Genomic DNA, 27,851 nt, shown 5'->3' on the forward strand with positions numbered 1-27,851 from the left:
GGTGACAGGTCCAGGCCTCTCCCAGCTCTTGCCTCGGCCCCTGCCCTGGCCTCACCCACACCCACGTTGGGAACCGGGAGCACAGCTTTCAGTGCCAGTCCTGCTGTGCCCCAGGCACTGGGTGCTGGCCTTTCCCCTCACCCCCTCGTTCCAAACCGGTCTGTCCAGCTGTCCACCCCAAGGAGTGAAGCCTCCCGCCCCACCTCAGACACCCCAAGAAAGCCAGAGTCCAAACGCATGTGTAACTGTGGGGAGGGAGGATTTACTTGCAGGGGAAGGACAGGGAGGTCACAGAAGCGGTTCACGGCGGTGCGGGGGACCGCAGGGGGCATGCCCGCGGCTCAGGCATCCCCAACCACGTCGGGGTGCTTCTGCCGCAGATGCTTGTCCAGGGTGGCCCGCAGGCCGAAGGGCACGCAGCAGTGGGGGCACTTGAAGCGGGGCCCGCCAGGCCCCAGGCCGTGCATGCGGCGGTGGCGGTTGAGTTTGCTGCTCTGGGCGCAGGCGTAGGAACAGAGCTCGCAGGCGTAGGGCCGCTCGCCCGTGTGCGAGCGCCGGTGCACCGTCAGGTTGCTGCTGTTGGTGAAATGCTTCCCGCAGAACTCGCAGCTGCCCCCGGGCCCGGGACCCCGGCTCTTGCCCGCTGGCTTCAGCGTCTTCTTGGGTGACGTCTTCTGGTTCTTCTCGGGGTCAGTTCTCTGCTCCTTGGTGTCAGCTCCCCAGCCGTCCACGCCGGGGCCCACCTGGGCCCCACCGCCAGGAGCCCCAGGTTCCTGGACCCCCGCCGTGGCGGCTGCTCCGGCCCCCTCTCCGCCGCTGCACTGGAGGATGCTGGCCGGGGCGGCGGCATGGGCGGCCGGCTCCGGAGGGGCGGCGGAGGCCTGCTCCCGACTGGCATCGGCCACGCAGGGGCTCTGGGGCTGTAGCTGCTGCCGATGGGTCTTCTTGTGGCGGTTGAGCTTGCTGCTCTGGGCGCAGGCATAGGGACACTGGTCACAGGCGTAGGGCCGCTCGCCAGTGTGCGAGCGCATGTGCACCTTCAGGTTGCTGAAGGAGCTGAGGGTCTTCTTGCACACGGGGCAGGTGGGGCTCCGTCGGGTGGAACCCAGCCGGGGGCCCTTGGCCTCGGCTTCTGGCCCCGCCACCGCCGACACGGCAGCAGCCACCTCGGCCAGGCCCAGCAGCGGGGCCTCTGGGGCCTCGGGTTCCGTCTGGTAGATGGACAGTCCGTGGTCCCACTGGGCGTGGCGCAGCAGTTTCCAGGCTCCTGTGAACTGTCGGCCGCAGCGGAGGCAGCTCAAGGCCTTCAGGTCCTCGCGTTCTGCAGAGAAGAGAAGGGCCAGGGGTTAGTGTGTCAGGCAAGTCAGAGCAGTTGCTGTTCACAGCTGCCGGCTGGACACCTGCTGGGGGAGAGGCTCTATTCCAGGAGCTGAGAGGCAGCAGTAAGAGGCGAGACTCCCTGCCCTCAGGAAGCTGGTGTTCAGAGAGGTGAGTGGACAGACAAGAAGCAAGGAAAATCCGTGCAGTGGATGATAAGTACTTGGGGATTTTCTTTGTGTTTGAAAAATCTTCAAGAAAAACTTAAAAGTTAGAGCAGAGGGCTTCCCAGGTGGCGCAGTGGTTGCGAGTTCACCTGCCAATGCAGGGGACACGGGTTCGTGCCCAGGTCCGGGAAGATCCCACATGCCGCAGAGCGGCTGCGCCTGTGAGCCATGGCCGCTGAGCGTGCACTTCCGGAGCCTGTGCTCCGCAACGGGAGAGGCCACAACAGTGAGAGGCCCGCGTACCGCAAAAAAAAAAGAGAAAGAAACAAGTTAGAGCAGAGTGATGGATGGGGGGGTGTTATTTTATTACTGGGGTTAGGAAGGCCTTGCTGAGCAGGTGATCCAGTTCAGTGCGCTAGGCACCTGCCACCTGGCACGCTCAGCTCCCTCTCACAACTTTCCTTCGAGGCAGGAAATAAGACCTCCGTTTTCCAGACGGGAAAACTGAGGCAAAGAGACCTTTCCCCAAGGTCACACAGCTAGGAATGGGTGGAGCTGGGGTTTCAATCCAGAAACCCAGGGGGTGGGAGATAGAGGTTTTCAAGAAAAAAGATTGGTTTAATAATCAAAACAGCTCTTGATAACTGAGTGGGTTTCTGTGCCAGGCCCCAGGCTCCTGGGTCCCACGCATGATCCCCTTTTCCTGCCTTACAGAAGAGGGAGCCAAGGTCTAAATGGGGAGAAGGCTTAGCAGCCACCTAGAGAGGTAGGGGTGTGGACGGTGAGCTAGGTTCCCCTCCCTCTTTATGGAACCCAAATTGAGACTCCTCCAAATCAAGACACTCCAGGTACTGTCAGTAAGGTACTGCCAGATCTATTTGCCTTTATGTCTTGGATGGGGGTGGCTTTCCTGATGCAACACCAGGGTCAAGAGCATGGGTGGGGTTGGAGAGGGCCAGCCTGGCCTGACTTCCAGCTGGCTCTCCTGCTCCCTAGCTGTGTGACCTTGGGCAAGAAATACCCCTCTCGGAGCCTCAGTTTCCTCATTTGCTAGAATATGGGGATCTAGGGGTCTTCTCCCTTTAGACTTGCTGTGAGCTCAGAACCAGCTGAGAGTTGGGATCCACCAAGCCCTCAGTAAACATTAGCTGAGGTGTCCACAATTCTCCCAAGTCCAAGCACCTAAGAGTGTATTGTTCTAATGATCCCATCACAGCCCCTCCTTTGCCCACCAGGCCCTAACTCTGCAGCTGAGCCAATCATAATTCCTCCTCCCCCCCTCCCACCACAGGACCCTCTCCCTGGCCCGGCCCTGAATATAATTCCATTTCTCACAAATCCCCAGGAGCACATGGCCCAGAGACTGGCAATCTAGAGCTGTGGATGAGCCCCATCATCAACGCTGACCAAAAGCTCAGCTCGCCAAGAGTCTAGTACCAAGTTAAGAGTTTTAATTCCTACCCGAGGGGAGGAACCCAGGTATCCAGACACCCAGGACCTGGCTCAAAACAGGGCCTTCCCAGCATGCAAGGCTGGGAGATTCCATCAGGGAGGGAAACCAGAAGTCCCTTCCCTGTCTCTGAGCAAATGCCCAGCACCTCAATCAGAAGTGATAAAGAGGGGGAGGGGGTGACAACACCCCCCGGTCCAGCCGGCCTCAGCTCCCCTCCCCCAGGCCGCTGCCCTCCCCAGAGGTGCCCCCTGCTGCCACACTGGTCCAGCCACCTGGCCAGTTATTTCTGGCCAAGGGGAAGGAGAAGTGAAACCAGATTGGGGGTGTGTGTATGGCAAATCCCCAGACCAGTCTTCTGGGGCTGGCCACACCCTGTGGGTGGCCCTGCTTCCCTGCCCAGCCCCCATCCTCACCCACCCCCCTCACCACCACTAGTCTCAGCCCTAGGACAGGGCAGGCTCTGGCCACGCCTAGGCTGCACCCAGTGGGGAGCCAGAAAGGGGAAGTAGTGCTCACTGCCCCGCCTGTCCAGGTCAGCCCCTTCTCCCACAGGAAGCTGGGCCCTTGAACTTGAGACCAGGGACTGCATTCCGGCTTTACTCACCTGAGCTCTGGCAGGGGCTGGGGCCTCTGAAGAGCTGACAGCCCAGCTTCTTGTGGTCCATGAAAGCAGTGATGGCCTCCAACGGGAAAGTCTGCAGGCAGCGGCCGCAGGTCAACAGATCTGGGTGTTTGTCGGTCCACGGCTGGCGGTCTGCAGGGAGGAAGCGGGTGGTGAGCGTGGGGTGGGGCCAGGATGGGGCCTGGGGGTTCCGAGGGAGAGGGGAAACCCGAAGGTCAAAAGGGGGGCTGGAGGCCAGGACCTGGCGAGGAAAATAAGGCAGGGGGGTTAGTGCGGGTGGGGGGATGCGGGGGGCGGTGCCCCGAGAAGGAGGTCCCACGAACGAGAGAGAGAGAGAGAGAGAGAGAGAGAGGGAGAGAGAGAGAAAGGAGAGAGGAGAGAGGAGAGAGGAGAGAGAGGGGAGGGAGGCGGGCGGGCCCGGGGCAGGGGCAGGGGGCGCTCACCGGGAAGGTGCGGGGTCAGCGGCGTCCACGGCGCCCACTGGTTGCGCAGGCCCAGGGCGTGGAAGAGGCCGCCAGCGGGCACGGGGCCGAGGGAGTGGCGGGGTTCGCCCTCGAACCGCCCCGGCGCGGGCATTTCCTTCGGGTTGAAGGGCCCTAGCCGCCGGGCCTGTAGGGGCCGCGGGTCCGGCTCGAGCTTCACATCGATGAAGAGGTCCGGCATCTCCATCTCGTCGTCTGAGTTGGCGGCGGGAGCGGGCTCTCTTCGGCGAGGCATGCAGCCGGCCTTGCGGCGGGACATGGGTCACGGGCAGGCGGACTGGCGGGCGGAGGACTCGCGAGCCGTGCGCGCTCACACCGAGGCGCCCAGGTGAGTGACTGCGGCGACCCGCGGCGAACTCTTACACGTGCTGGCCCGGCCCGTGGCTCCGCCCACCGAGGCGGGGCCTGACGCGAGAGGACTGCCCCACCCTCAGCCAAACTTAATCTGGACCATGCCCCCTGCGTTTCTCTAAGTGATCAAATCTTAACCATAACGAGTTCACACAACCACGCATAGAAACAGCTATTCCTGATCCCGTTTTCGGGCTGGTGGAAACTGAGGCACAAGGTGCCCACACACACCCCCAAGCGAGAAAGTGGTAGGGGCCACGTTTCTACCTGGGCGCCTGATAGTAATCTGGTCTGTTCCATTAAACGCATTACAATAAAAGTTCCCTGGGCAAACATTGATTGAGCGTCTACTATGCACCAGGTTCTGGACCAAGTACTGGGGATGCAGCAGGGTACAAAACACGATAACCCTGGCCTCATGCAGTTTATTCGTTCAGGGAGACAGGACTCTCAACAAGATAACTATGTAAAATACAGAGTGCCTTCCGTGACACCTGTCATGGAGAAAAAAAAAAAAAAATCCAGGAAGGATTATAAAGGGACAGGATTACTGGGGTGACGGGTGGGCCTCAATTTTCTCCCCATGCCGGGCCTGCGTATTCTAGGAGTTCTGTAGTGATTAAGTTCTGTATTGATTGAGTTCTGTGAGAAAACGAGGTCAGCTTCAAGGGCGTCTTTTGACCACTTTAAAGTCTTTGGCTTTTCTGAGATGGAAGCCCTGGGAAGGTTTTGAGCAGAGGAGGGTCGTGATCATATACATTGACTCTGCTCTTAGACCTGAGATCGTCTTTAAAACCAAATAGCCAACCGTCTTGCCTCCCTCGGATGGGGCCTCCTCGAACTTCCCTCCTCAAGGCTGCTCTCTCTGATCACTGTTTGAAGTGGTATCAACACCCTGCCCCACCCTTCAACCCTGCAAGTTTTCTTTTCTTCCTGGCACCAACCATATCAGATCTACAACTGTTTGTTTACTGTCCTCTCACCCCTTCCCCCAACACAAGCCCCCTGAGGTCAGGGCCAGGGTCAGTCCGCCCCTGCCGCCCAGCACTGAGGGAATTTCACATGCTAATCTCCACTGCAGGCCTGAGGGTTCCTCATATTGTTATTCAGGTCTCAGCTCAATTGTCCTCCTGAGAGCAGAGGACCTCCCTGACCACAGGATCTAAAGGAGCCCCACCCTGCTGAAGGCCTTACAATTTACACTCCATGACCTCCATCTGTCCCCAGTTCCCTCCTGGGCCTCAGGTTTCCCATCTGTTACCTAACGTGGCTTCCTCAGTGCCACCTCCCCTGACCACCCAACCTCCCCCAACCCTGCCACCCATTACCCCATTGCCCTTATTTTATTCCTTTTACATCCTTGTCAAGCCCTGAAGGATCTTGTCGATGTATTTGTTCATGTAATAACCTGTGGTGTCCCTCTCAGCCTCCCTAGAATGTAGGTTCTGAGATGGCAGGAGCGGAGTCTGTCTTGTTCACAAATAGAGCCCCTAATCGTTCATAGTTCAGTTAACAAATTGTGTACTGAGCTCCTGCTATGTGCATTCTTTCAATAGATATTTGCAGAGGGTCTGCGTACCAGGCACCGGGTCTTGGGGGTCCCCTGGGAAGCCAAGGCCCACAAGGCCCTGCCTTACTGAAACCGTGTGGAAGAAGTGAATTCTGAGCCCACAGCAGCGCGTTTCCACCTCAGGCCATACATTTTGCCTTTCAGGACCTCAGTTTCCCCCTGTGTAAGATGGGGCTGCGGGGAGGGCTGCAGGAATGACCGCCTCTGGTCTCTCCCAGCTGCTGCTCTCCAAGGCTTTTTGCCTGGTGCGTGGCTGCTGAGAGCATGATCAAGTAGGGAAGGTGGGGTTCGGACTGGAGGTGAGGGGTAGGAGTGTGCACGTGTAGGGGGATGGGGGTGCCAAGTCCAATCTGCACTTAACTCAGACGGGAGGCGCCTCAATTTCTTCTTCTGTAAAATGGGTATCCTGGACGTCCCCACCTCGCAGACTGGTGGATCAGCTCTAAGCGCTGGGCCAAGCCGCTGGCAGGGTGGCGCCCGGGTCTGTGCTGGCTTCCGAGCCCGCGAGCCCGCCCGAGACCACGTGGGGCGTTGGCGGCGCGGGCGGAACCCAGGCTCGGCGGCTCGCGGCCCGCCCGGGCCTCTGCAGCTGGGGCGCCGGCGGAAGTGGGGGCTCCAGCCGCTGCAGACCTCGGTGAGTGCGGGATTGTTGCTGGTGGGTTGCGAGCACTTTCCCGTTCCCCGGCACCGGCCCGGGACGCCCACCCGCGTGCAAGACCGGGAGTGGCGGCAAGAGTCAAGTCCGCGCCTGCAACGCCGGCTGCTGGGACGTTCTGGTCCCCGAACGCCTGCACCCGGGACTCTGGTTCCGAACGCAGCAGCGCACACACTCCCGCGCCCGGGGTGGAGGTGGGGGCGGAATGCACCCCCTCGGGAAAACAATAACGACGACGATATTATAACAGTAATAACGGCTGCAGTCTTGAGACTCCCGCCTTTCCCGGAGTGGAATCGCTCGCCTAATCTGAGCCGGGAGGTGGGAAGAACGTCTAGCCCAGGGCGGAGTGGGGAGTGGACGCCTGAGGGCCGGGAGGACCTACTTAGTGTAAGAAAAGGAGAGCGATGCGTGGCCAGAGCGGAATTGAAAGGAAACTGACCGGCCCAGTGGGCGGAGGTTGAGGGGGTGGGATTCTGCATTTGGGGTCCCGATCCTCACGGGGTGTGTGTGAGTGTATGTGTGTGTGTGGCCCATTTAACTAATTTGCATCCAGACAGGGCCCACCCATGAGGTGGGTGTAGGCTGGTCAGTATCTCGGTTAAGCTGGTAACTCAGCTGGTTCTCCACCTGGCAACTGAAGGGTTAGTTTGTCCACGGAACACATCGTTCCCATTTTCTAGAAAGTGAGTACTGAGGCCCCCGGGATGGAAGTCTGTGAATCTCCTGGCCCTGCCATTGACCAAAGCGATGGGCACTTTCGTTTTTCTAGTGGGAAAGGGGTTTGGACATTTTTTACTGAAACCTGGGCAGGAAATCCTTGGCTTGGAGACTGACAGGATAAAGGACTCTCAGGCTTGGTCACCAGGGAGAATGGATAATACCTGCTTTTGCTGTCTTGGACACACCCTATGTGACCTTTCTCAAACCAGTTTCTTATCAGGTCACACCTTGACTCCCAAACCTCCAAGGACTCCCCTATGCTGGCTGAAAAAAACTGCCCTGCTCCCAGGGCAGGGGTGATGGCCCTGACTCTGTTATCAGACCAGCCTGGATTTGCTCCCTTTTCCTGCCAATCGCAAGCCTGCACCCAGTCAATGATTTGGCATCGTCCAGCTTCAGTTTCCTCTTCGGGAAAATGGGGCTTGTGCAGGTATGACCAAATCTTTTTTTTTTCCTCCCTAATGGAGAAAACATGACTAACATGTTTAATTAGTCATGTAATTAAACACGTTTAATCCAAAGAACATAATTCTTTGGCCACTTGCATAATTCCCATCGGTCCTTCATTAAGTACTAGCCCTAGAGAGGAGAGTGTTTCTCCTAAAATACTTAAGTGTTAACCTAGGTTGGGAGAGAAAGCCCTGGGAGCTGATGACCCTTGACTGAACTGGGAATGCAGTGGTCAGATACATTAGAAAATGTATATGTCCCTTAATCTCATTCACAGCCAGTAATGGTGAGATAATGAAAATGTACCAATCCCATTAATTCCATTCACTGTGGTCTTGCCCATCAGGCAAAAACCAGGGAGTCTTCCTCAGCTTTGCTCAGTCCATTAGCAAATAGTGAGGGCTCTCAACCCTCAAAAGATAGCCTAATCCAATCACTCCTCCCCACCCCCCCACCCCCCAACCCCGTCCCAGACACCTGTCATCTTCCACACCGCCCACTGCAGTGGCTTCCTCACCAGGCTGTCTGCTTCTCCCTTTGCTCTCACAGTCCATTCTTCCTTGCAGCAGGCAGAGGTATCCCGTGATTACCACAAGTCAGACCCTGCCCCTCCTCTGCTCAGAACCAGCCCCTGGCGAGACCCCAGTCCTCAAGCCCCTGCACATTCTGCCCTTGCCCCAGCCCCCTGCATACCGGCCTCCTTGCTGTGCCTCAGTCTCCCTTCCATGGGCTTTGCATTTGCTGCTCCCTCGAACTGCAATGCTTTCCCCCCAGATCTCCACATGGCTCAATTCCTCATTTCATTCTGGTCTTTGCTCCAAAGTAACCTTATCAGAGAGATCTTTCCTGAAAACCACCTCTTATCCCCCAGGCAGGGCCAGGTGTCTGCCCTGGGCTCCTGAGGCCCCCGGGCTCCTTCATTCCAGCCCTGCCCACTCTGGGTGGTCATTGTGTGGAGACCTAGTGTGTGTCATCCACTGGACTGTGAGCCCAGGAGGGCAGGGCTGGGCTCTTTCACTCCCAGCTGTGTCTCTAGCACCACCCAGCATGGGCCAGGCACAGAGCAGGCACTCAGATAACAGGGGGAGTGAACCCTTCCACAAAGGTTTACTGAGTCCCCCCTGGTTGCCAGGCCCTAATTAGGGCTGGGGATGGAGCTGTGACGTAATCAGATATATCCCTTCTCTCGAAGGCTTATGTCCTGTGGCAGAACAGACAAGCGCATAGGCAAACGAGTAAATGCATATTGTCAGGAGGTGATAGTGCTGTGGGAAAAAAAAGATACTGCAGGGTGAAAGGGCTATTATTTTCCTCCCTGTAAAGATGATGTTTGAGCAGCGAGCTGAATGAAGTAAGGGAGGAAGGTGAGTCATGTGTCTGGAAATATATATATGTCTCCCAAATGGAAGAGGGTTCCAGGCAGTAAGAACAGCACATGCAAAGGCCCTGAGGCAGGAATGTGCTTGGCATTTTCAGGGACTGACACTGGTGACCAAAGGGTAGAAGGGTGGGAGATGAGGTCAGAGAGGTGATAGAGCCTTGTAGCCATGGTGAGGACTTTTGCTTTTGCGCTGGGTGGGATAGGAGCCATGGGAGGTCTCTGAGCAGAGGAGGGGTGTGATCAGACTTAGTTCTGACGGGAAGATCCCTCTGACAGCCATGTGGGGAACAGACTGGGGTGAAGGTGGAGGCCAGGAGCCCAGTGGGGAGGCTACTGAAATAGTCCAGGTGGGAGGTGATGGTGGCTAGACCGAGGAAGGGTCAGAGTAGGGATGGTGAGAAGTTCCCAGATGCTGGATGCATTTTTGAGGGTGGAGCTGACAAACTTGACTGAAGGACTGGGTGTGGGTGGGAGAGAAAGTGAGGAGCCCAGGATACTGCAGATGTCCTTTGCCTGTGTGATCGGCAACCTCCCCCTGAAAGATCTTCCCGACAGCCCTAGGAGGTCTTTTTTTAACGTTTCATTTCACGGATGAGGAACCGGATCAGGGAGGCTGCTCCTAGAGTTGCAGGGATCTGCCCAGACCCCTTGTAGTGAATCTGGGAGGGCTGGGACCCACCCGCTCTCCCCCAGACCACACCCTCATCCCCTATGCCAGGTGGTGAGCTGTGGCCTGCCGCACGTTCTCATATGGCTCAAGAGCTGAGAGTGGGTTTTGCATTTTTAAGTGGTTGAAAAACTAACAAAATCTTTTGTGGCGCATGAAAGTATATAAAATGCGGTATCAGTGTCCCAAGAAGTAAGGTTTGATTGGAGCACCGCCACGTTTCCACGTGCTGCCGTATTGTCTGGCCACTCTCCTCCTACCCTGGCAGGGTTGAGTAGTTGTGACAGAGACAGAGACAGGCCCTTGAAGCCTAAAATATTTACCATTGCGCCCTTGACAAAGGAGATTTGCTGACCTTTGCTATATGTTCTGCTAATAAGATTTGGGCCAGCAGCGGGGGTGTCCTATCAGGAGGACTTGGAAAGATCCAGGTGAGGGACAGAAAGAGGTTTGGGGAGTGCGTGGCAGTAAGGCTAGGAGAGGGAGTTCAGATTCCTGAGGGAGGATCTAACACTTTTTAAGGGACGTGGAAGCATTCCGATATGTCCCTTCCTTTTTAAAAACTAGAATTTCAAAATTCTTTTGAAAAGGTTATACAGATTCAAAATGGATCCAAATTCAAACAGAATTTAAAAGGTAAAGAAAGGTAGACAGCTAAAAGTCTCCACCCCGGGCCCTGCATGGGCTGAATGACCCATGTGCGTTTGCAGTTTTTTTGTTTGTTTGGTTGGTTTTAGGCCGTGCCACATGTCTTGTGGGATCTTTGTTCCCCAACCAGGGATCGAGCCCAGGCCTCCAGCAGTGGAAGTGCCGAGTCCTAACCACTGGACTTCCAGGGAGGTCCCTGTTTGCAGTTTTCATGGAGACTGTCAAACTGCCCCTCTTTGAGTGTCCGTGAGGCTGTGAATATGTTCATGTGTTCAGTAGTCATTGTTACCCACCGTCCATCTGTTTGTCTGCATCTGAACCAGAGATGATTTTTTTTTTTTTTTTTGTCCCCCAGAGGACATTTGGCAATAGATGGAGATCTTCTTTTTATTTTTTTTTTTTCTTTTTTTTTTTTTGCGGTTCGCGGGCCTCTCACTGTTGTGGCCTCTCCCGTTGCGGAGCACAGGCTCCGGATGCGCAGGCTCAGCGGCCATGGCTCACGGGCCCAGCCGCTCCGCGGCATGTGGAATCTTCCCAGACCGGGACACGAACCCGTGTCCCCTGCATCGGCAGGTGGACTTTCAACCACTGTGCCACCAGGGAAGCCCGAGATCTTCTTTTTAAAAAAATGGCTTTATTGGGTTGTAATTCTCCTACCGAAGTATTCACCAGTGGAGACATTTTTGGTTGTCGCAGCTTGGGGTAAGGGTGGGGGACGCTCCTGCCTCTAGCGTGTAGAGGCCAGGGATGCTGCCCAAACCCTACACCTATGCACAGGACAGCACCTTACAACGCGACCAAGAATAGTCCAGGCCCAACTGTCAATACTGCCGAAGTTGAGAAGCCCTGGTCCTTTGCTCTGCAGGATCCTTTCTTGCAAGGAGCTGACAGTTGAGCTGCAGAGACAGGAAGAGGCTCACAAGAAAAAGGACAATCCCAATCACCCCTGTACGGTGAGTGGCCCTGGGATGGGACGCTGGGTGCCTGATGCGTGTCAGTCACTTCAGTTAATCACTTTAGAGAAGAGGGGACGGAGCCACAGGGAGGGGAGGGGTGCTGCCTGAAACTTAGGTCCTTCTCTCTCTCTCTCCTCCTACTCACAAAGCCTGCATCTCCCTGCATGCAGTCAACAGCAGTGCAGTGGCCGGGGAGGGTGAATTAAGAGTTTGGGATTAACATATCACCACACTACTATATGTAAAACAGATAACAAGGACCTACTGTATAGCACAGGGAACTCTACTTAATATTCTGTAATAACCTATAAGAGAAAAGAATCTGAAAAAGAATATATATATATACACATATATATGTGTAACTGAATCGGTTTGCTGTACACCCGAAACTAACACAACATTGTAAACCAACTATACTTCAATAAAAACAAACCCCCAAAAAACCAAAAAAAAAAAACCACCCCAAATCAACAACAACAAAAAAACCCAAAAAAACCCCAAACACTTCAGTGCAGTGGCATGTAATATGTTCCAGGCCATTGCTTAACCTGCACGTTTGTTAGGTCATTTAGTCCCCGTGACAACCCTGTCAGGTTGGTCCTCTTATCACCCCCATTTTATAGATGGGGAAACTGAGGCACAGACCGTTTAAGCAACTTACCCTAGGTCACACAGCAATACTGATTCTAATACAGTCGGTATTCAACTGTAACTTTCATGGAGAACCTAGTACATAATAGGCCACGTCCGGCATGAGCCTGTTGAATCCTGATAACAAGGCGAGGTGGCCAGCCATTGGTGCCATTCCTCCACACAATGGAAGAGGAAACTGTCTCTTGCTTGAGGTCACCCAGATAAGCAGGACTGGGAGCTCACTCTCCACTCCATTCATTCCAGCAGAAACAGTATTTAAGGAGCCTGGTCCCTGTGCCACTTAGTGTTCAGGAGCTGGGGGCACAGCAGTGCGAAGAAAGCAAGGTCACTGCCTGTGGGGAGGCAGCCATCTCGCAGGGAGAAAGACCAAAGCAGAAAAATAAATAGACAACGTCACGTGCAGGAGTGGTGTGTGCGACGAAGAATGAGGAAGCCCGTTTGGACGGAGGGGGCTGAGGGGTAGATCTTGAAGGCAGGGTGGTCAGGGAAGGGGAGAGGAGGTACAGGCAGAGGGAACCGCAAGTACCAGGGCCCACCAAGGGGTCGCGCCAGGCATGCCTGAGGCCCAGCGAGGAGGCCAGTGTGGCCGGGTGGAGAGGGTAAGCGCCGCGCTCGGCGAGGGTGCTGGCTGGATCTGGAGCATTCAGGGCCTTGAGGGCTGTGGTGAGGACTTTGGCTTTGACTCTGAGCAAGACAGAAGCCGGGGGGAGGGCTCCGAGCAGAGGCGGGTTGTGATCTGACTCAGGTGTTAACAGGATCCCTCTGGCCGTGTGTGCGGACAAACTGGCAGGGGGTGAAGGTGGAACTGGGAGTCCAGTGAGGAGCTGACTTCAGTAGTCCAGGCAAGAAGTGACGGTGGCTGGACCGAGATGTTGGCAGTGGACAGAGTGAGAACTATTAGGTTGTGAATACATATACACATTTTTTTTTTAATTAAAAAAATATATTTTCCCCGAGTGTTTCTTTTTTTTTTTTTTTTTTGGCTGCTTCAGTTCCCCGACCAGGGATTGAACCCCGGCCACTGTAGTGAAACTGCCCGATCCTAACCACTAGACCAGGGAACTTACACCCCCCCGCCCCCGCCCAAGTATTTCTTTCTTTGTCTTTTATGATCTTGATATTTTCGAACAACAGGATAATTTTTTTTTTTTTGTAGAACATCCCTCAATTTGAGTTGCCTCATGGTTAGATGCAGGTCATCCGTTTTTGGCAGGAAGACCACAGAAGTGGTGCCCTGCCCTCAGTGTATCGCATCAGGATGCACACAGTGTTTGTTTGTCCTATTGCTGCACATGTTGGCTTTCGTGCCTAAGTTAGGGTGGTGTCCACCAGGTTTCTCCACCATAAAGTTACTCTTCAGTCTTGACAAGAACTATCTTGTGAGGAGGTACTTTAAGGCTTTGTAGATATCCTGGACCTTCTGAAACGTTCACTGACAAGTTTTAGCATCTATTGACAATTTTAGCTGCCGTTGCACGATGCGGATTTTTCCCTCTCCCCCTTTATGTATTTCTTCATTTATCTATTTACAGTAAGTATGGACTCACGGATTTGGCCCTTTCAAGCTGACTCCTGTGTGACTGGGAATTTGTTTGGAAGATCGCATTTCATGATGGATTGGATGGACTGTGTGTGAGAGAAGAGAGGAGGCCAGGACTCATTCTTTCAGCAAATATATTTATTGCCAGGGACTGGGGATAAAGCTGTGATCAAAGCAGTGCAAAGGCCCTGCTCTCGTGGACCTCATGAATGGTGGTACCAGTTCCTGGGAAGAGGGGGACTGGGTGAGGGGTGGCACAGATTTTAGGAGGGGGACTCAGGAATTGGGTCTTGGTCAGGTTAAGTGGAGGTGGGGTAGACAGCGCTCTGTTCCCGGGCCTCCGGGCTCCCTCTTCCTGTAGCCCCACACTCCCCATAATGGCTCCCTGCTCTTCTTCTTCACCCAACAGCCGGGATAATGCAGACTCCACTGACCACTACTGTGCCCGTGCTCCGGCTCCCCCGGGGCCCTGATGGCTTGAGCCGAGGCTTTGCCCCCGACGGACGCAGAGCCCTCCTGAAACCGGTGGTTCCTGAAATCCCGGAGTCTCAAGAATCTCGGGAATCCCAGGAACAGCGGGCCCGAGCCGCCCTTCGGGAGCGCTACCTCCGCAGCCTGCTGGCCATGGTGGGGCGCCAGGTGAGCTTCACGTTGCACGAGGGTGTGCATGTGACCGCCCACTTCGGAGCCACTGACCTGGACGTGGCCAACTTCTACGTGTTGCAGCTGCAGACTCCGATAGGCGTGCAGGCTGAGGCGCTGCTCCGGTGTAGTGACATTATCTCATACACCTTCAAACTGTAAAGATGTGATCGTGTTCATCTTTCTTCCTTGGGCGTAGCCACAGCCTCCCAGGCCTCCATATTCTCCTGAGCTTGGACCTCTGGGCCCCAGAGAGTTCGGAACACCCTTGAAATTTTGAGCCAAGCTTCAAGCAACTCTGGCTTCTTGGGACAGTAAAATTCTGCGGCCCCAGGAGTTCTAGATCCTCTTGAAAGGAAGGCTGTACCTCACAGAACTCTAAACTGTACAGATACCTAGGCCTCATGCCCATTCCTGAAGATTCCGGGTGGAGAAAGGGAATAAAGGAAGGCAAATTGTCTAGTGGGAAATTGTCTGTTGAAGAGGCTGCAAAGTTCAGCCGCCCTGGAAATACTCCCCTCCTGCCAAAGTACCAGTTATCCCAGGAAAATTTGCCTCCTTTTTTTTTTTTTTTTTTTTTTTTAATGTACCCTATAGGGATTGAGCCAGACTTAGGGAGTAGCGGGGTGGCTATCCACGGGCTGAATCCCATGGAGCTGGGCCAGGAAGGGGACACGTCAAGGGAGTGGGAGGAACTCCGATAAAGGTGTGGTGATTGGACCTCCCGCTAGTCTCTGGGAACGCTGGAGCGACCTGGATGCCAGACTTGGGAGATTTGGACTTGATTTCTTTTTCGGGTGGTCTAGGATGTCCATAACGAGTTGCGCGGCTCGCATTGGGTCACATGGTCACGCGCAAGGGCTCCTCCTATTGCCTGGCCTCTGGGTGGGTAGAGTCGCTTCCCCGCCCATACGGGGACTGGTTGGGACCTGTCTAACCCTGTGTGGCGGCACCACTGGGAAAAGGCAGAGGATTAAGGGTTAGGGTGAAACTTTGCCCTTTCTCCATTTCACCCCAGCTGTGTAGCGTGGCCGTCCGTATCACTCGCTTTACTTAGCCCCATTACTAGTAGTCTTTCAGCAGATTTGTTTTTATTTATTTATTTGGCCGCCGCGGGCGGCATGCGGTATCTTAGATTCCGGGCCAGGGATCAAACCCTTGCCCCCTGCAGTGGAAGCGCCGAGTCCTAACCACTGGATCGCCAGGGAATTCCCTCAGCAGATTCACTTTTTTTTTTTTTTTTTGCTGTACGCGGGCCTCTCACTGTTGTGGCCTCTCCCGTTGCGGAGCACAGGCTCCGGACGCGCAGGCTCAGCGGCCATGGCTCACGGGCCCAGCCGCTCCGCGGCATGTGGGATCTTCCCGGACCGGGGCACGAACCCTCGTCCCCTGCATCGGCAGGCGGACTCTCAACCACTGCGCCACCAGGGAAGCCCAGATTTACTTTTAAAAAGTAATTTCTGCCCCCTCTGTAGTTCCATCTATTTAAGAAGGTAAGTGAAGATTCCATTAAATATGGATGAGATTTGCTTTGTTCCTCCTCAGTCGTCAAAGCGCGGTGGCCAGTGAAGTTGAATGAAGCATGTGGAGAGCCTCAGCTCCCATATGTCCATTCACAGAGCTACCTTTGGCGACTCCTGGGCCTAGCTTCGAGTTGCCTAAGCAACGATGTCGCCTGCTCCTCCCCACGTATCCTTTTTTGGTTTTAGCTCCTCCTTCCCCGAGTTGCCTGTTGGGCTGGGATAGCGTGGAGAAAGTGCGGATGCGAATATTAAGCGACTGAATCGAGCCCTTGTGGGGGCGTGGCTTGAGTTCGTGCTAGTTCGCTACTGGCTCCGTGATCTACCTGGTCCATCGCTCGGTATTTTGGTTGGCAGATTGGTCCCTTGCTTTTGGCATTTCTTCCTTCGTTCAGTTTTTTAAACAACTTAAATCAGGGCTATAATATTCCTTATGGGCTCCTATTTCAATTTTTAAATTTAAATTGTATTTTATACAACGCTATCCAAATACAGAGGGTTATTGATGAAGCTGCAGTCTGCAAATGGAAGGCTAGAGACTAACCAGCAAGTGGGGACTGGCTTCGTCTGCAGGCAGATGGTCCCTCTGTCCGCATCCATCACCTGTACTCATATATTCAACACAGCTTCTGTCGCCTTCCCTTTCAAGTTCTCCATCTCTTTACTTCTGTCCTTACCAGTTGGCCTAGCCCCACCAAGCAGATATTTTTATTTCTATCAACTCCATTCCCTTCTCCGTGCCTGAGCTCGTGACGAATATCTGAGAGCCTAAACATTAGTTATCTAGATAAAAGCGGGGAGGCGCGGTGGGGGCGGCTCAGGTTCGCGCTTGCGCGCTGCTCTGGGAGACGGCGTCCACTTCGCCCCGCCCCTCATATTCTGCAGTTCCGGCTCTGCAGATTCACTGCTCACGTTTCTTTTTCCTGTGGCTCTTTCTGCCTTTTGTTTACCCCCTTTAACAAAGCACGAGACAACTCTACCTGCAAATAACTTAAATTGATTTTCTGCTTTTCTGGGTACTCGGCGGGCTCACCGGCCCTTAACGAAAGTGCGGCTGCGAACGAGCAGGCGCGCACGGGGCTCGGGGGAGGCGCGCTCGAGCTCCCGGCGGCGACGACTACGACGACCAGGAGAGCGGACGGAGGCGGCGCCTGAAGCAGTGGCTGAGCCCATGCCCCGGGACGGCGGGAGGCCCCGGAGAGACAAGTCCGGGGCCCGGGGCATGTCCCCAGGGCCCCCGTGAGGAGGTGGCGGCGGCGATGGAGGTCCCGCCGCAGGAGGCGCCGCCCGAGCCGGGCGCGGACGGCGAAGCCGAGGAGGCCCCCGCCGAGGCCCCGTCTCCCAGCCCCGCATCGCCCCCGGCCGACGGGCGCCTCAAGGCTGCGGCCAAGCGCGTTACATTCCCGTCCGACGAAGATATCGTGTCCGGAGCTGTGGAACCCAAAGACCCGTGGAGACACGGTAGCTACGGCTGGAGCGTGGAGGCGGGCTGGTGGGGGACCTGGGAGTCAGTGCAGACCCCAGCACAGAGGTGGAGCTCAATAAGTTGCACCTAATGATGATTTAAGGAGACAGTCGTCAGTTTAGAGCTGGAGAGTGTTAGAGAGGAGGTGGCTGTTGGATTGGGAAGGTGAAAAGTAGCTGGTTTATGCTACTCCCCCCCTCACCCCCCGCCAAGGGACGGTGAAGGTGATCTGTTTAGGAATTGAAACGGTGAGCAATCAAAGAAAGTTTGGTGGCTTGGGAGATTAGGAGGGCGGTAGCCTTTGAGTTTATAGTTTCCCCAGAGAAGGATAGAGCGGTCAGGGGAGGAAGAGTGGGTCAACATTGGCGCTGAAAGGGCAGTTGGAGGAGTTTGATGGGCCCGTGGGGACAGAAAGATTAAGTTGCTGTTCTGCAAGCCTCGGGGCAAGGGATGGTCATGTGGTTCACTTCCTTGGGTGAAAGAAGGAAGAGGAATAAACCTGGGTTATGGCTCTAGACCAGTCAGTAGATCCTGGGGCTGGGAAAAGGGTGTCAAAGTAAACAAACTTGCCAGAAAAGTAGCAGAGTTGGTGGTCAGTTTGGGGGTGGGTAAGATAGAGGAGATATTCAGTCTTGGCCTTAAGAAAAGTCGCTGCGTGCCTCCTTTTCCTCTCCCCCCAAATAAAGGGAAGCAGAGCACTGTCAGTCACTCAGGAGCAGAGGAACTTTGGAGCCTGGCTCTAGGAGGGTGTTTTTTTTTTTTTTCTTTCCCCTGAGGAAGCATTGGGGAATTGGAGTTGCCGGTCAGTTGAAGGTGAGAGCATTGAAGAACTTTGGTGGCGTGAGGTGTGGGGAGAGAGAGCAAGTCCATGGGCTGTATGTCCTCTGGAGAAGGTCGGCTCAGTGTTGAAACTGAAAGGGCAGTTGGAAGAGTGTGTTTTATCCATAGGGCTGGGAAGGTGGAAAGTTGCTTCAGGGGTGGATTGGCAGTGTTGAGTCCTGGCCAGGTCTGGCAGTCTTGCTGGGATGGAGCCCGCAAAGAGAGGGATCAGCCTGGCCCCGGCTCTACAGAAGTTGGTCTGTTGGCCCTGGGGAGAGAGGAGGAACTGTTGCTAGTCTGTGGGCAGTGGAGGAATTGGTGGCTTTGATGTGAGCGTGGGAGACGTGGGAACTGGAAGCTGAACACACGGGGAACCACCATAAATGCCATCTTGGCCATTAATTGTTAAAGAGACGGTGGTTAATTTAAAATTCTTGGCCTTGGGAGCCAGCCCAGTCCCTGGGCTCTTGGCCCCAGGAATAGGCGGGCACTTTTGGGTTGGAGGGCTTGGGGGACTGGGGCTGAGGAAGGGAAGAGTTGGAATGGGCCTCGGCTACAGCATGATATCCAGTCCAGGAAGCGGGAAAGACCTGGAGAGGCAGAGCAGGATGGTGATGAGACGGTGCTCCAGTTCAATCCTGACTCCCATGTACCCGAAGCATAACCTTAGGCTGGGTACCTCACTCCTCGGAGCCTCCGTTTCCCATCTGTAAGTGGGTGAGAAAACTACGTCACAGGGTTTCAGAGAGGACTGACTAAGATTGTGTGTGCAAAGGGATTGGCCAGGGTGAGCCTTCATAAAGTCGCAGGTATTGTTGGTCATCTTAGGGGAGATGTTGGTGCTGCTGGTCATTTTAGGGGCCAGCCTAGAGGAGTTGGCTCACGGAGCTGGGGCCTGGATGTTTCCGCTTCACCGGCTTCCAGGAGAGGGCCAGAACCGTGGTCCATTTGTGGGCTCGGGGCGAGGGGAAGGGAAGGTGTTCCGTCTGTGGACGTTAGCCTAGCTGGAGATTCTGGAGCGGGGAGGGGTTGGGAGTGGAGGAAGGTTTCTGGTCTGCAGGTTCCCAGAAGGGGAACAGCTGTGTGTTACCAGCTGTTGGGCTTTGGGGAAGCCATTTTTCCTCTCTGAGCCTCCTGTTTCTTTCTCTGCAAATGGAGGTGCTAATTTCTACTGTGGAGTAGTCGTGAGGATTAAATAAGACAGTCCTTGTAAGTTCCTGCCACGTAAATAAGAGCTGCTGTTATCCAGGCAGATTCAGTCCGGTTTTGTTTTTGTTGTTGTTGTTTTTTCTCTTGTGGGCAGTTGTGGAGATGCAGTGAAGGAGTTTGGAGGGGGGAACCCCCAGGGGGGAGGGAAGAATGTCGAGAAAGAGGGTCAGTTGGCGTCTGGCTGGGAGGGGTTGAGAGGATGAGGATGGTCGCTGACTGGTCTGCCCCCCGGTAAGGGGTGGAGGTGGTGATAGCTCACGGGCTGGGGGAGTCTCTCATGCCTGGAAGTTTAGGGAGGGGCGGCAAGGACGGGTGTGGACTCACACCCTGGAGGAGTCGGTGGGTCTGAGGTAGAGAGGTGATGACATGGAGAAATGGATCGATGTTTTCGGCTGGGAGAGTTGGTCCGTTTGGGCCGGGCAGAGGGGTTGCCACTGACCTGACAGGGAAGGAGTTGGGGGATCTTGGGCCCCAGGCAGAGGAGGGGTCGTTGGTGAAGTTGGTGAGTTTGGATGGTGGGATTTGGTGGGCCTGGCAGTGCCTGAGGAGGACAGTGGAGGGGTGGGCTGGCCTGGGACTGAGGGAGGTGGAGGCTCGCCCCCCAGGCCGTGGCAAGTCGGGCCGAGGGACTGCCTAGTTGAGAGAGCCAAGGATCTTGGCTGGGGGCTTCAGGGAGGAGCCGGCCAGACTTGGAGGAGGGGCAGGAGATCTGTTGGAGTTGGTCTGTAAACTGTGGGAAAGCACAGGGGGTGTCATTTGAGCTGTGGCCCTAGTGGGAAGCGTGAGGAAGGAGTCATTCTGGGGCCTGCTGTGGTGACACGACCCCAAGGCCAAGGGTGAGGGAGGAGTTGGCGGATCTGAATTGCAAGAGAGGTCCTTCAGAAGCTGTTCTCCATCGCAGAGGTGGAGAAGTTGCCTGGGCCAGGAGGTGCAGGAGCTGGGAGCTGGGAGCTGGGAGCAAGCAGCCACTAGAGGAATTGGGGGCCCCAGCACAGGGCGCCCTTTCAGCAGGGCCTTGCCCTGGGAGGAGAGCTCAGCTAGGCCCTGACACAGCCTCTGACTGGGGTGGAGGAGGGCTGGGACTGAGACTAGGTGGTGGCCCAGCTGGGTGGGAGCCTCTGGGGGTGTCTGCCTAAGGCAAGAGCCCCATCAGGCCCTGTCAGAGGTCGCGTGTTGGGGGATTCCTGGAGACCAGACATCTGAAGGAGGGAGATGGTGCAGGAGGGTCTCAGGCCTACAGAGGGTCAACCCGGCCCAGCACTCAGAAGGGCCTTCCCTGGCTCCCATGTCACATGGTGTCCCCGCCTGCCCCCAGTGCCAGGGGCCTGCTTATTCTCTCATTGCGCTAAAGGCCATCTCCTGTTACCATGCACGTTTATTTCGTTTCGGTGGTCTCTTTCCCCCGCTGGAATCGGGGAATAGACACTGTCTGTCCTCGTTTCTACCCAGCCCCTCGAAAGACACAACAGTTATCGCGGTTGAATGAACGCCAGGGGCGTGTGTGCAGCCGTTTTGGAAGGGGTGAGGCCAGGCCATCCTTGGGGCCCCTCTAGCCGGGGTGCGCCTCCAGGCCAGCCCTGGCCGCAGCATATGCTGCGGCCCCAGCAAGGCATTTATTCTTGCTGAGCTTGTCTGTCTCCTCATCTGTGAAGTTGTGATCCCTGCCCTGCTGACCACCCAGGATATCTGAATGGAGGGCATGGACCTGGTGGGGAAGGCAGGGTCTCTGTGGCAAGCCGGTTGCGAGTGGAAGGGACGTGAAGCTGGGGAGGAGGCTGCCTCAGTACTGCCAGGCTGGGCACAGGGTGCGCTCCACTCTCCCTGTGGGGGGTGGAAGTGGATGCCGGTGGAGGAGGGGCTGGCCTGGTGCACGCCCCCGCCCCCCAGTCCCGTGGCGGCAGGCCCTGCGTTCCCAGCTCCTCTGAGGACCAGGGCCGGTTGTGTACCAGGAACTCTTCAGACCAAACTGCAAGAATGACCTGAGGCTCAGCTGTCTCCCCAGTCCCAGCTGAACGCCGCGTGGGGAGGAGACATGGGGTTTGCGAGGCAGGCATCGGGAGAGCACATGACACCGGCTGCGGTCTGGGAGGCTGTCTCCCCTCCCTCTAGTCCCGCCCATGACTCATTCCCTGCTCCCTGACCTCCAGCCTGCGGAGTCTGTCCTGGAGTGGGGGTAGGGGAGTTGTGCCCACCAGGAAGTTCCTCATGTGAAGTGGAGGTGTCTGCAAGGTGCAGGGGACCGGAACGTGCCCACCTCTAGCTGCCCAAGCTTCGAGGCTGGGGTGGGGAGGGGGGAGGGGTGGTGGGGACAGTGGCCACGATTTTTTTTTTTTAACATCTTTATTGGAGTATAATTGTTTTACAGTGGTGTGTTAGTTTCTGCTTTATAACAACGTGAAACAGCTATATGTACACAGGCCATGATGTTCTTAAATGACGATCAGGGAGGATGGAAATAAATGCCTTACTGTTTGTTCTCATTGAAACCCGTACTGCAGATTTAGTCCTTGAAACTGGTTGGACTGGTGAGAAGGTACCTGTCAGTGGTGGGAAGAGGCTCTCTTACTAGTTAATGGCTCGTTTTAGCCTAAGTGGTGGGTGGTCTTGCTGGGGCGGAGGGAGTGGGGTCTTGGGGGGCGGCTTTGATGCTTTCGCCCAGATTTCCATGTGGGCCCAACCTCACCTCCTACTGCCGGTGTTGGCACGTAGACTCTGCCGTGTGATTTTGGGCAATTGTTCTCTCTGCCTGTGATTTTTCTCTCTATAAAATACAGCTGACATTAGTACCTCCTCACAGGGCGGTGAGGATTAAGTGAGATAACAGCGTCAACAGCAAGCACTCGGTGGGTGTCCCCCTCGTTATTCCGGTCGTTGCCAGCCTCCCCCCCCACCCGCCGCCGCGCGCGCCCTCAGTGCATTACTGTCTCCCCTAGCGTCTCCCTCGTCAGAACCCTGCTGTCTGTCCTTCAGAGGCCTACTCCTCCGAGACGAGTGCCCCGACGTCCCTGACAGGGATGATCCTGCCCGTTACAAGCTGGGTGACTCTGGGCAAGTTGCCCGGTCTCTCTGAGCTGAACCTCAATCAGCCTGTCTCGGCCCTCCCCCAGCCTGAGAGGCAGCAAGGGCACCAAGAGTCGAGCTCAAAGCATTACCTGCAGCCTCTCAGCCGCTGGCCATGACTGTTGACAAGTTACGGCTGCCCCCTGAGCCCCTCCCCTCTGTAGAATGGCCCGGCTCCCCAGCCCTCTGCCCTGTGGGGACCCGACTGTGTGGACGGGCCTGTGTGGGGAGCGCCTGCTTCACCAGGCTGGGCCCTCTGCGCCCTGAGGCTCAGGTGGGCCACCCTCCTTCCTACACCCGCTGCGCTTTCTCATCGTGTTTCCCTCTTCAAGGGCGAAGACCACGAGAGTCACCTCTGTGACCTCTGCCTGGCGCCCAGGAGGGCTCGGGGCACCAGTCGGGGTGATGAGTGGCAGGAGAGTGAGGCTTTCCGTCGGATCTCATGTGCCGCCGTGGCATTTGGGAGAAAGCTTCTGAGAGGACTTGACTGGCCTGTGCCCGGACGGGGCTCTCCCTCAGCGCCCCGAGGAGGAGCTCTCGGGCCCCGTGGGGTCCCCTCACCGCGGGCGCTCGGCACACGGTCATCCGGGGGGTTGTCTGCGGTGTGAGCACATGTTACTGGGAGCCAGGCGTCTCCTGTCTCTCACAGGCGTTTGGCTGCAAAAGTATTAAGAAGCATGGAGCCAGGCGCTCCGGGCTGAACTGGCCGTGACTGAGGCAGCTTCTGGGAATGGAGGCCAGGAATCTGTGTTTCTAGAAAGCTCCCCTGACGGCCAGGTTTGGCTGTCCTTCTGCTGAGGGCCCTTGATTCAGCTCAGCCACTCAGCACTCAGTCCCAGGGCTGCCTTCCAGACCTCAGTTCAGGGGTTGGCCGGGATTGGCCTCATGGACTTGTTTTAGAGCGAATTGAAGTGTCGGACTTGCGGGAACTGCAGAAATGTGATTTGGGCGGGCAGCCTGCTGCGGTCGAGCATAGAGGGGCCCAGGCCGAAGTCCCTGCTCTCCGGGTGACCCTAGCAGTCACCGCTCACTGCTCCCACGTGCCCATTGCTGGGTTGAGTCTGTATCTCTGTTACATCTCCCAGCTGCCCGGGAGGTAGGTGCTATTCTTTCCAGTTTGTAGATGAGGAAATGGAAGCACAGAGAGGCGAGGTCACTTGCCTGAGGTCGTCACAAAGCCAGGCAGCGGGGAGCTGGGATTCAAACCCAGGCAGTCTGGCTGCGGGGCCTGCGCTCTTTGTCCCTGTGTCCCGGCTGTGTGAGCTTAGGCAGGTTGCTGCGTCCAGTTCTGCATGCCGTATACTTTCTTCATCCTGAACCCATGACCGTTTGTAAGACGGAGATGATGATTCCAGCCTCGCCGGGTAGTGGAGGGATGAGAAGCAGACTGAGTGAAGGGCCCAGCTGGCTGGCGCTCAGGAGGGGCTCGCCGTCGTTCTTGGACAGCTTCGGAGGCCTGGGAGGTTCACGCAGCTTCCCTGTCCTCCCCATCGGGTCCCTATCCTGACCCTGGGCCCAAGTTCCTCGCGTGCTACACAGTGTCGGTACATGGTAGGCGCTCAGTACCTCCCGGCCGAATGCGTGAGCAGCCTCTCATTTAGTGAATGCGAGTGTTAGGGGTCTGGGAAGAAGACAGGCCCGGCCCCGCCTCCATGGAGGTCACAGTTGAGTGAGGGAGACCCACAGTAAACAGTTCTAATCAAACCGGGGTGCCCAGGACCCTGACTGGGAAGAGCTGAGGGCTGACGGGCAGGGCAAAGGTGGCTTCCTGGAGGAAGGGCCATCTCAGGCCTGAAGAAATCACTGGAGTTAGCCCCTTGAGGAGCAGTGGAAGTATGTGCGAAGGGTTGGAGGCAGAGAGAGCCAGTGAGGAGCATCTGGGAAGAGAAAAAAGCTGACCTTACTGGAGTCGGAAGTCTGGAGTTGGCGGCAGGAGGGTCGCAGGTGAGACTGGAGAAGGCTGGGGTGGACCACCCAGGTGGGGCCTTGTAGACTGTGTTAGCCTGAGGGTGGCGGGGAGCCAGCAGGTGGGGCATGCCTACTGTTTTTAACAGAACCTTCTGGGAGTGTGGCGTGAAGAGGGTGAGACCGAGGCTGGGGACCAGGGAGGTAGCCATGGGCCACGAGCCTGTAGGCTCTTGGCTCCATGTGGCCCTGCACTGGCCAGTAGCTGACTTTCTTTTTTTAATAGATTTAATTAATTAATTAATTAATTAATTTTTGGCTGCATTGGGTCTTCGTTGCTGCGTGCGGGCTTTCTCTAGTTGCGGCAAGCGGGGACTACTTTTAGTTGCGGTGCGCGGGCTTCTCATTGCGGTGGTTTCTCTTGTTGCGGAGCACAGGCTCTAAGTGCGCGGGCTTCAGTAGTTGTGGGTCGTGGGCTCTAGAGCGCAGGCTCAGTAGTTGTGGCACGCGGGCTTCATTGCTCCGCGGCATGTGGGGTCTTCCCGGACCGGGGCTCGAACCTGTGTCCCCTGCATTGGCAGGTGGATTCTTAACCACGGCGCCACCAGGGAAACCCCTAGTAGCTGACATTTGACTTCTTCATTTATTCACCAGATTTATCTGAACCTCCCCCTCCCCCAGAAGGTTTTGCCATTGCAGTGTTCTCCCTAACACTTCCAAGGTGACAGTTTCCCCCATCCGTTCTCTCCTTGGGTCTCTGAGCTCCAGCCCCCCCACCCCCCGTTAGTTCCTCCTGCCCTTGGGTGAGGTGGTGGGCAGTGGCCGCTGTGCACTTGGGTGCTCACACTACCTCCCCCGTGTGACCTCAGCCACTGGCTTCACCTGTAGAATCCCCTTAGGTCCCCCACTTCCCGGATCCAGAAAGCTCTAAAATCTGACCCAGGCCCTGCTGGGGGTCTTACGTAATATTTCAATAGTAGGTATCCTATCACCTTTCTGAAAGCCAGGAAATTCTGAATTCTAGAATATGTGGTCCTAGAGTTTCCAGTAGGAGACCGTGGAGCCCCCAGTGGACCCCATTCCCGTATCTGTGAAGCGGTAGTAACAGGAGAGGCAGCCTGGGGCTCGGGCTTTGGAGCGTGCTGGTGCCAGTCCAGCTCTGCCCTGAGGTGGTCGCCCAGCTCTCTGCCTCAGTATCCCCATTTGTATGGGGATTGAGGATTCGATTATTCGGAACTTGGGAAGCGACTGGCCCAGTAACCAGCTACTGCGGGCACTCAGTAAGGGCTTGTTAGAGTTTAATGGGGTCGTGTCCCTCGTGAGCCTGCCCGGACTCCCTCCTCTCTGAGAGCAGGCTGACCGTCCCGTGACCCTGGGCTGGATGGGATAGGCGAGCGCTCTGCCTGCTGTGAATGCAGCTGCAGGAATTCAGGCACGTCCCCAAACCTCCCTGTGTCACAATTTGCTCATTCGTGAAGCTATTTTGGCAGACGAGGAGTCTATTTCAAAGGTTTCTGGCTCTCTGGGAGGAGCCAGGCCCGGGGCCTTCGCAGCCAGGAGCACGCTCCAACTCCAGCAGATCTGGTGAGAATGCCCTGGGTCCTGGACGTCACCGCTTCCGGGCTGCCACCGTCACTGCCCACCCTGGCCCCGGTGCTGCTCGTGTTAGGGCAGCCCCCTCTTTGGGGGGCTTTGCAGGCTAGAGCTGCAACAGGAGGCTGGGGTCTGGCGTTTTCAGTTGGTGTGGGAGAGATGGAGGGGGTCCCGTGTTCCAGAAAGGCGGTTCCGAGGCCAGGTGGCCACAGGAGTGATTGACAGCCATCATGCTTTGGTTGTCTCCCCCCCTGTTGGGAAGGCAGTTCCACGAAGGCAGAGCCCATCTTGCTTTGGCTTCCCTCTGGGTCCCCAGAACTTCTCGTGGTGCCTGGCGCTCCGCAGGCCCTCATGTGGATGGATCGGCGGTGGATGAAGGTACACAGTGGGCACTCTGTAAAGTTATTCTCACCCCCTGCCTTACTTTCTGCAACTGCTGTGAAGCCGTTGCCTCAGGGTGGGGGTGGCAGCTTGGAAGTGTCTGCTGGCAGCCGTTCGGCTCATGTCACTTGCCTGACACCCTCTCCCTTTCCAGCGGAAGCCTGGGGTGGGAGCCCTGTGGTCTGATTCTGCGGAGGCCTTGTTGGATCCCAGCTGGGATGTCCTCCCCAGTCGGGTGGGCGGGCCCCTCTTGGAACCCGTTGGGGTCTGACTCGTGTGCCACCTTCACGCCCACCCCTCCGTCTCTCCACAGCCTTAGTCTCCTGCCAGCTGCCATCAGCAGTGTAGTGGGAGAGCTGCTCGTGTTCTGGGCAGCCCTCCCCTTTGTGCAAAGCAAAGCACCTTCCCAGCTGAACTCACTGGGTTCCTCAGAGCAACAGGGCTGGTGGGAGGGAGGAAGGGTGGGACTGCCGGAAGATGAAAGCAAACGCCAGGGAAGTGACCCTGCGGAAGGTCATGCTTTGGGATGGTGATGACGATGGTGGTGATCTAAGCTCTTCACAGCAGCCAGAAGGGAAAGCTGAGGCTCACGGGTGCGAAGGCCACACAGATAGTAAGGGAAGGAGCCTGTTTGAACCAGAAGGCACAGGGCTCATCCTCTGCTCCCGAAAAGCCTCCAAGGGCTCCTTCGTCACCACAGGGTAGAGGCCACGCCCCTGAACCTGGTGGGGGCCCTTCCCAAGCTGGTGTCTGTCCTCCTCGGTCCTGACCCAAGATCCTGGTTCCCTGCGCTCAGCCTTCCTGCACTGGCGCGCAGGTCGTCCCCACACAGAGTGCTGCTCTGCTCTTCCAGGTTCCCGTGACACCTCCTCACGCTGTTGTTATTTGTTTGGGTCCATCTCCCCTCACTGGACCCAGCAGCGCCGTGAGGGACGACATCTTGTCCGTCTAGCTCCCTGGAGGAGGCAAACCACCGAACACACCCAGGCACCACAGGGACTCTGAGCAAAGTGGGTCTGCTAACGAGTGCCCCAGGCCAGCGCCTCGGGGCCCAAAAGAGAGCAGGGCCGAGGAAGGTGTTCATTGGGTCATTTGTTCATGCTTCCATACATTCATTCATTCATTCATTCATGCATTCATTCATTCCTTGCCTCCACCTCGCTCTGCTGTGAGCCAGGTGGAGGAGTCCTGACTGCTCTCCCTGCCCTCTCATGCCCCTTCTCCGTTCCCGAAAAAGCGGACCTTGTTACTCCCCAGCTTCCAGTCGCACTAATGGCCCACTTCCCCCTCACCGCCTTTCACACCCCATGCAGAATCCCTAAAACAGCTTAGGAGGCCGGTCCCCGCCGCCGTCGCTGACCACGACTGGGCTCTCCCTTCCCCATGTCCTCTCTGGGTTCAAGTGCCGTGGCTTCTTTTCAGTTCCTACATGCGAGGAGCTCCCCACCTCGTGTCCTGGAAGGCCTGCCTTGCTGTCACAGCTCTAGCTTGTCCTTCAGGTACCAGCAAACCCTTCTTTCCTGGCGCACTAAATAGGTTCCCGCCAGGAGGCGTCAGCGATCTGTTTGTCTGCAGGCCTGCGGATGTTCTCTCTTGCCCGCTTGACTGTAAGCATCGTGAA

The 27,851-nt window shown here is 56.4% G+C and overlaps 3 protein-coding genes across 11 annotated transcripts in view; 2 read left to right on the forward strand and 1 right to left on the reverse strand.

Moving 5' to 3' along the window:
• Nucleotides 1–242: 242 nt before the first annotated feature.
• ZNF296 (zinc finger protein 296) lies at nucleotides 243–4,300 on the reverse strand. The gene is made up of 3 exons (XM_004271181.4): nucleotides 4,003–4,300; nucleotides 3,542–3,691; nucleotides 243–1,321 (listed from the first exon to the last, which is right to left on the reverse strand). The coding sequence occupies exons 1-3, from the start codon at nucleotides 4,298–4,300 to the stop codon at nucleotides 342–344; spliced, it is 1,428 nt and encodes a 475-aa protein (XP_004271229.1). The 3' UTR covers nucleotides 243–341.
• On the forward strand, nucleotides 4,231–14,738 carry GEMIN7 (gem nuclear organelle associated protein 7). Of its 7 annotated transcripts, XR_007474374.1 has the most exons (4): nucleotides 4,231–4,369; nucleotides 5,949–6,596; nucleotides 11,352–11,439; nucleotides 13,629–14,039. XR_007474374.1 is itself a non-coding variant. In XM_012533605.3 (3 exons), the coding sequence occupies exon 3, from the start codon at nucleotides 14,054–14,056 to the stop codon at nucleotides 14,438–14,440; it is 387 nt and encodes a 128-aa protein (XP_012389059.1). In that variant the 5' UTR covers nucleotides 4,231–4,369; nucleotides 11,352–11,439; nucleotides 14,046–14,053; the 3' UTR covers nucleotides 14,441–14,738. The 7 variants fall into 7 exon arrangements, 5 of the variants coding, with proteins under 5 accessions (XP_012389059.1, XP_012389061.1, XP_033286644.1 ...); XM_012533605.3 differs by lacking the exons at nucleotides 5,949–6,596; nucleotides 13,629–14,039 and adding an exon at nucleotides 14,046–14,738; XM_033430751.2 differs by lacking the exons at nucleotides 4,231–4,369; nucleotides 13,629–14,039 and adding an exon at nucleotides 14,046–14,738 and having other exon boundaries at nucleotides 5,971–6,596.
• Nucleotides 14,739–14,880: 142 nt separating this feature from the next.
• Nucleotides 14,881–27,851, forward strand: part of PPP1R37 (protein phosphatase 1 regulatory subunit 37) — a 45,523-nt gene continuing 32,552 nt past the window's right edge. For all 3 annotated transcript variants that reach the window (XM_033430724.2, XM_004271179.4, XM_033430725.2), the window contains exon 1: nucleotides 14,881–17,259. In XM_033430724.2, coding sequence (XP_033286615.1) covers nucleotides 17,058–17,259 — 202 coding nt within the window. In that variant the 5' untranslated portion in view covers nucleotides 14,881–17,057. The remainder of the gene's footprint in view (nucleotides 17,260–27,851) is intronic.

The sequence above is a fragment of the Orcinus orca genome, chromosome 20 (assembly GCF_937001465.1).
Source record: "Orcinus orca chromosome 20, mOrcOrc1.1, whole genome shotgun sequence".
NCBI lineage: Eukaryota > Metazoa > Chordata > Mammalia > Artiodactyla > Delphinidae > Orcinus > Orcinus orca.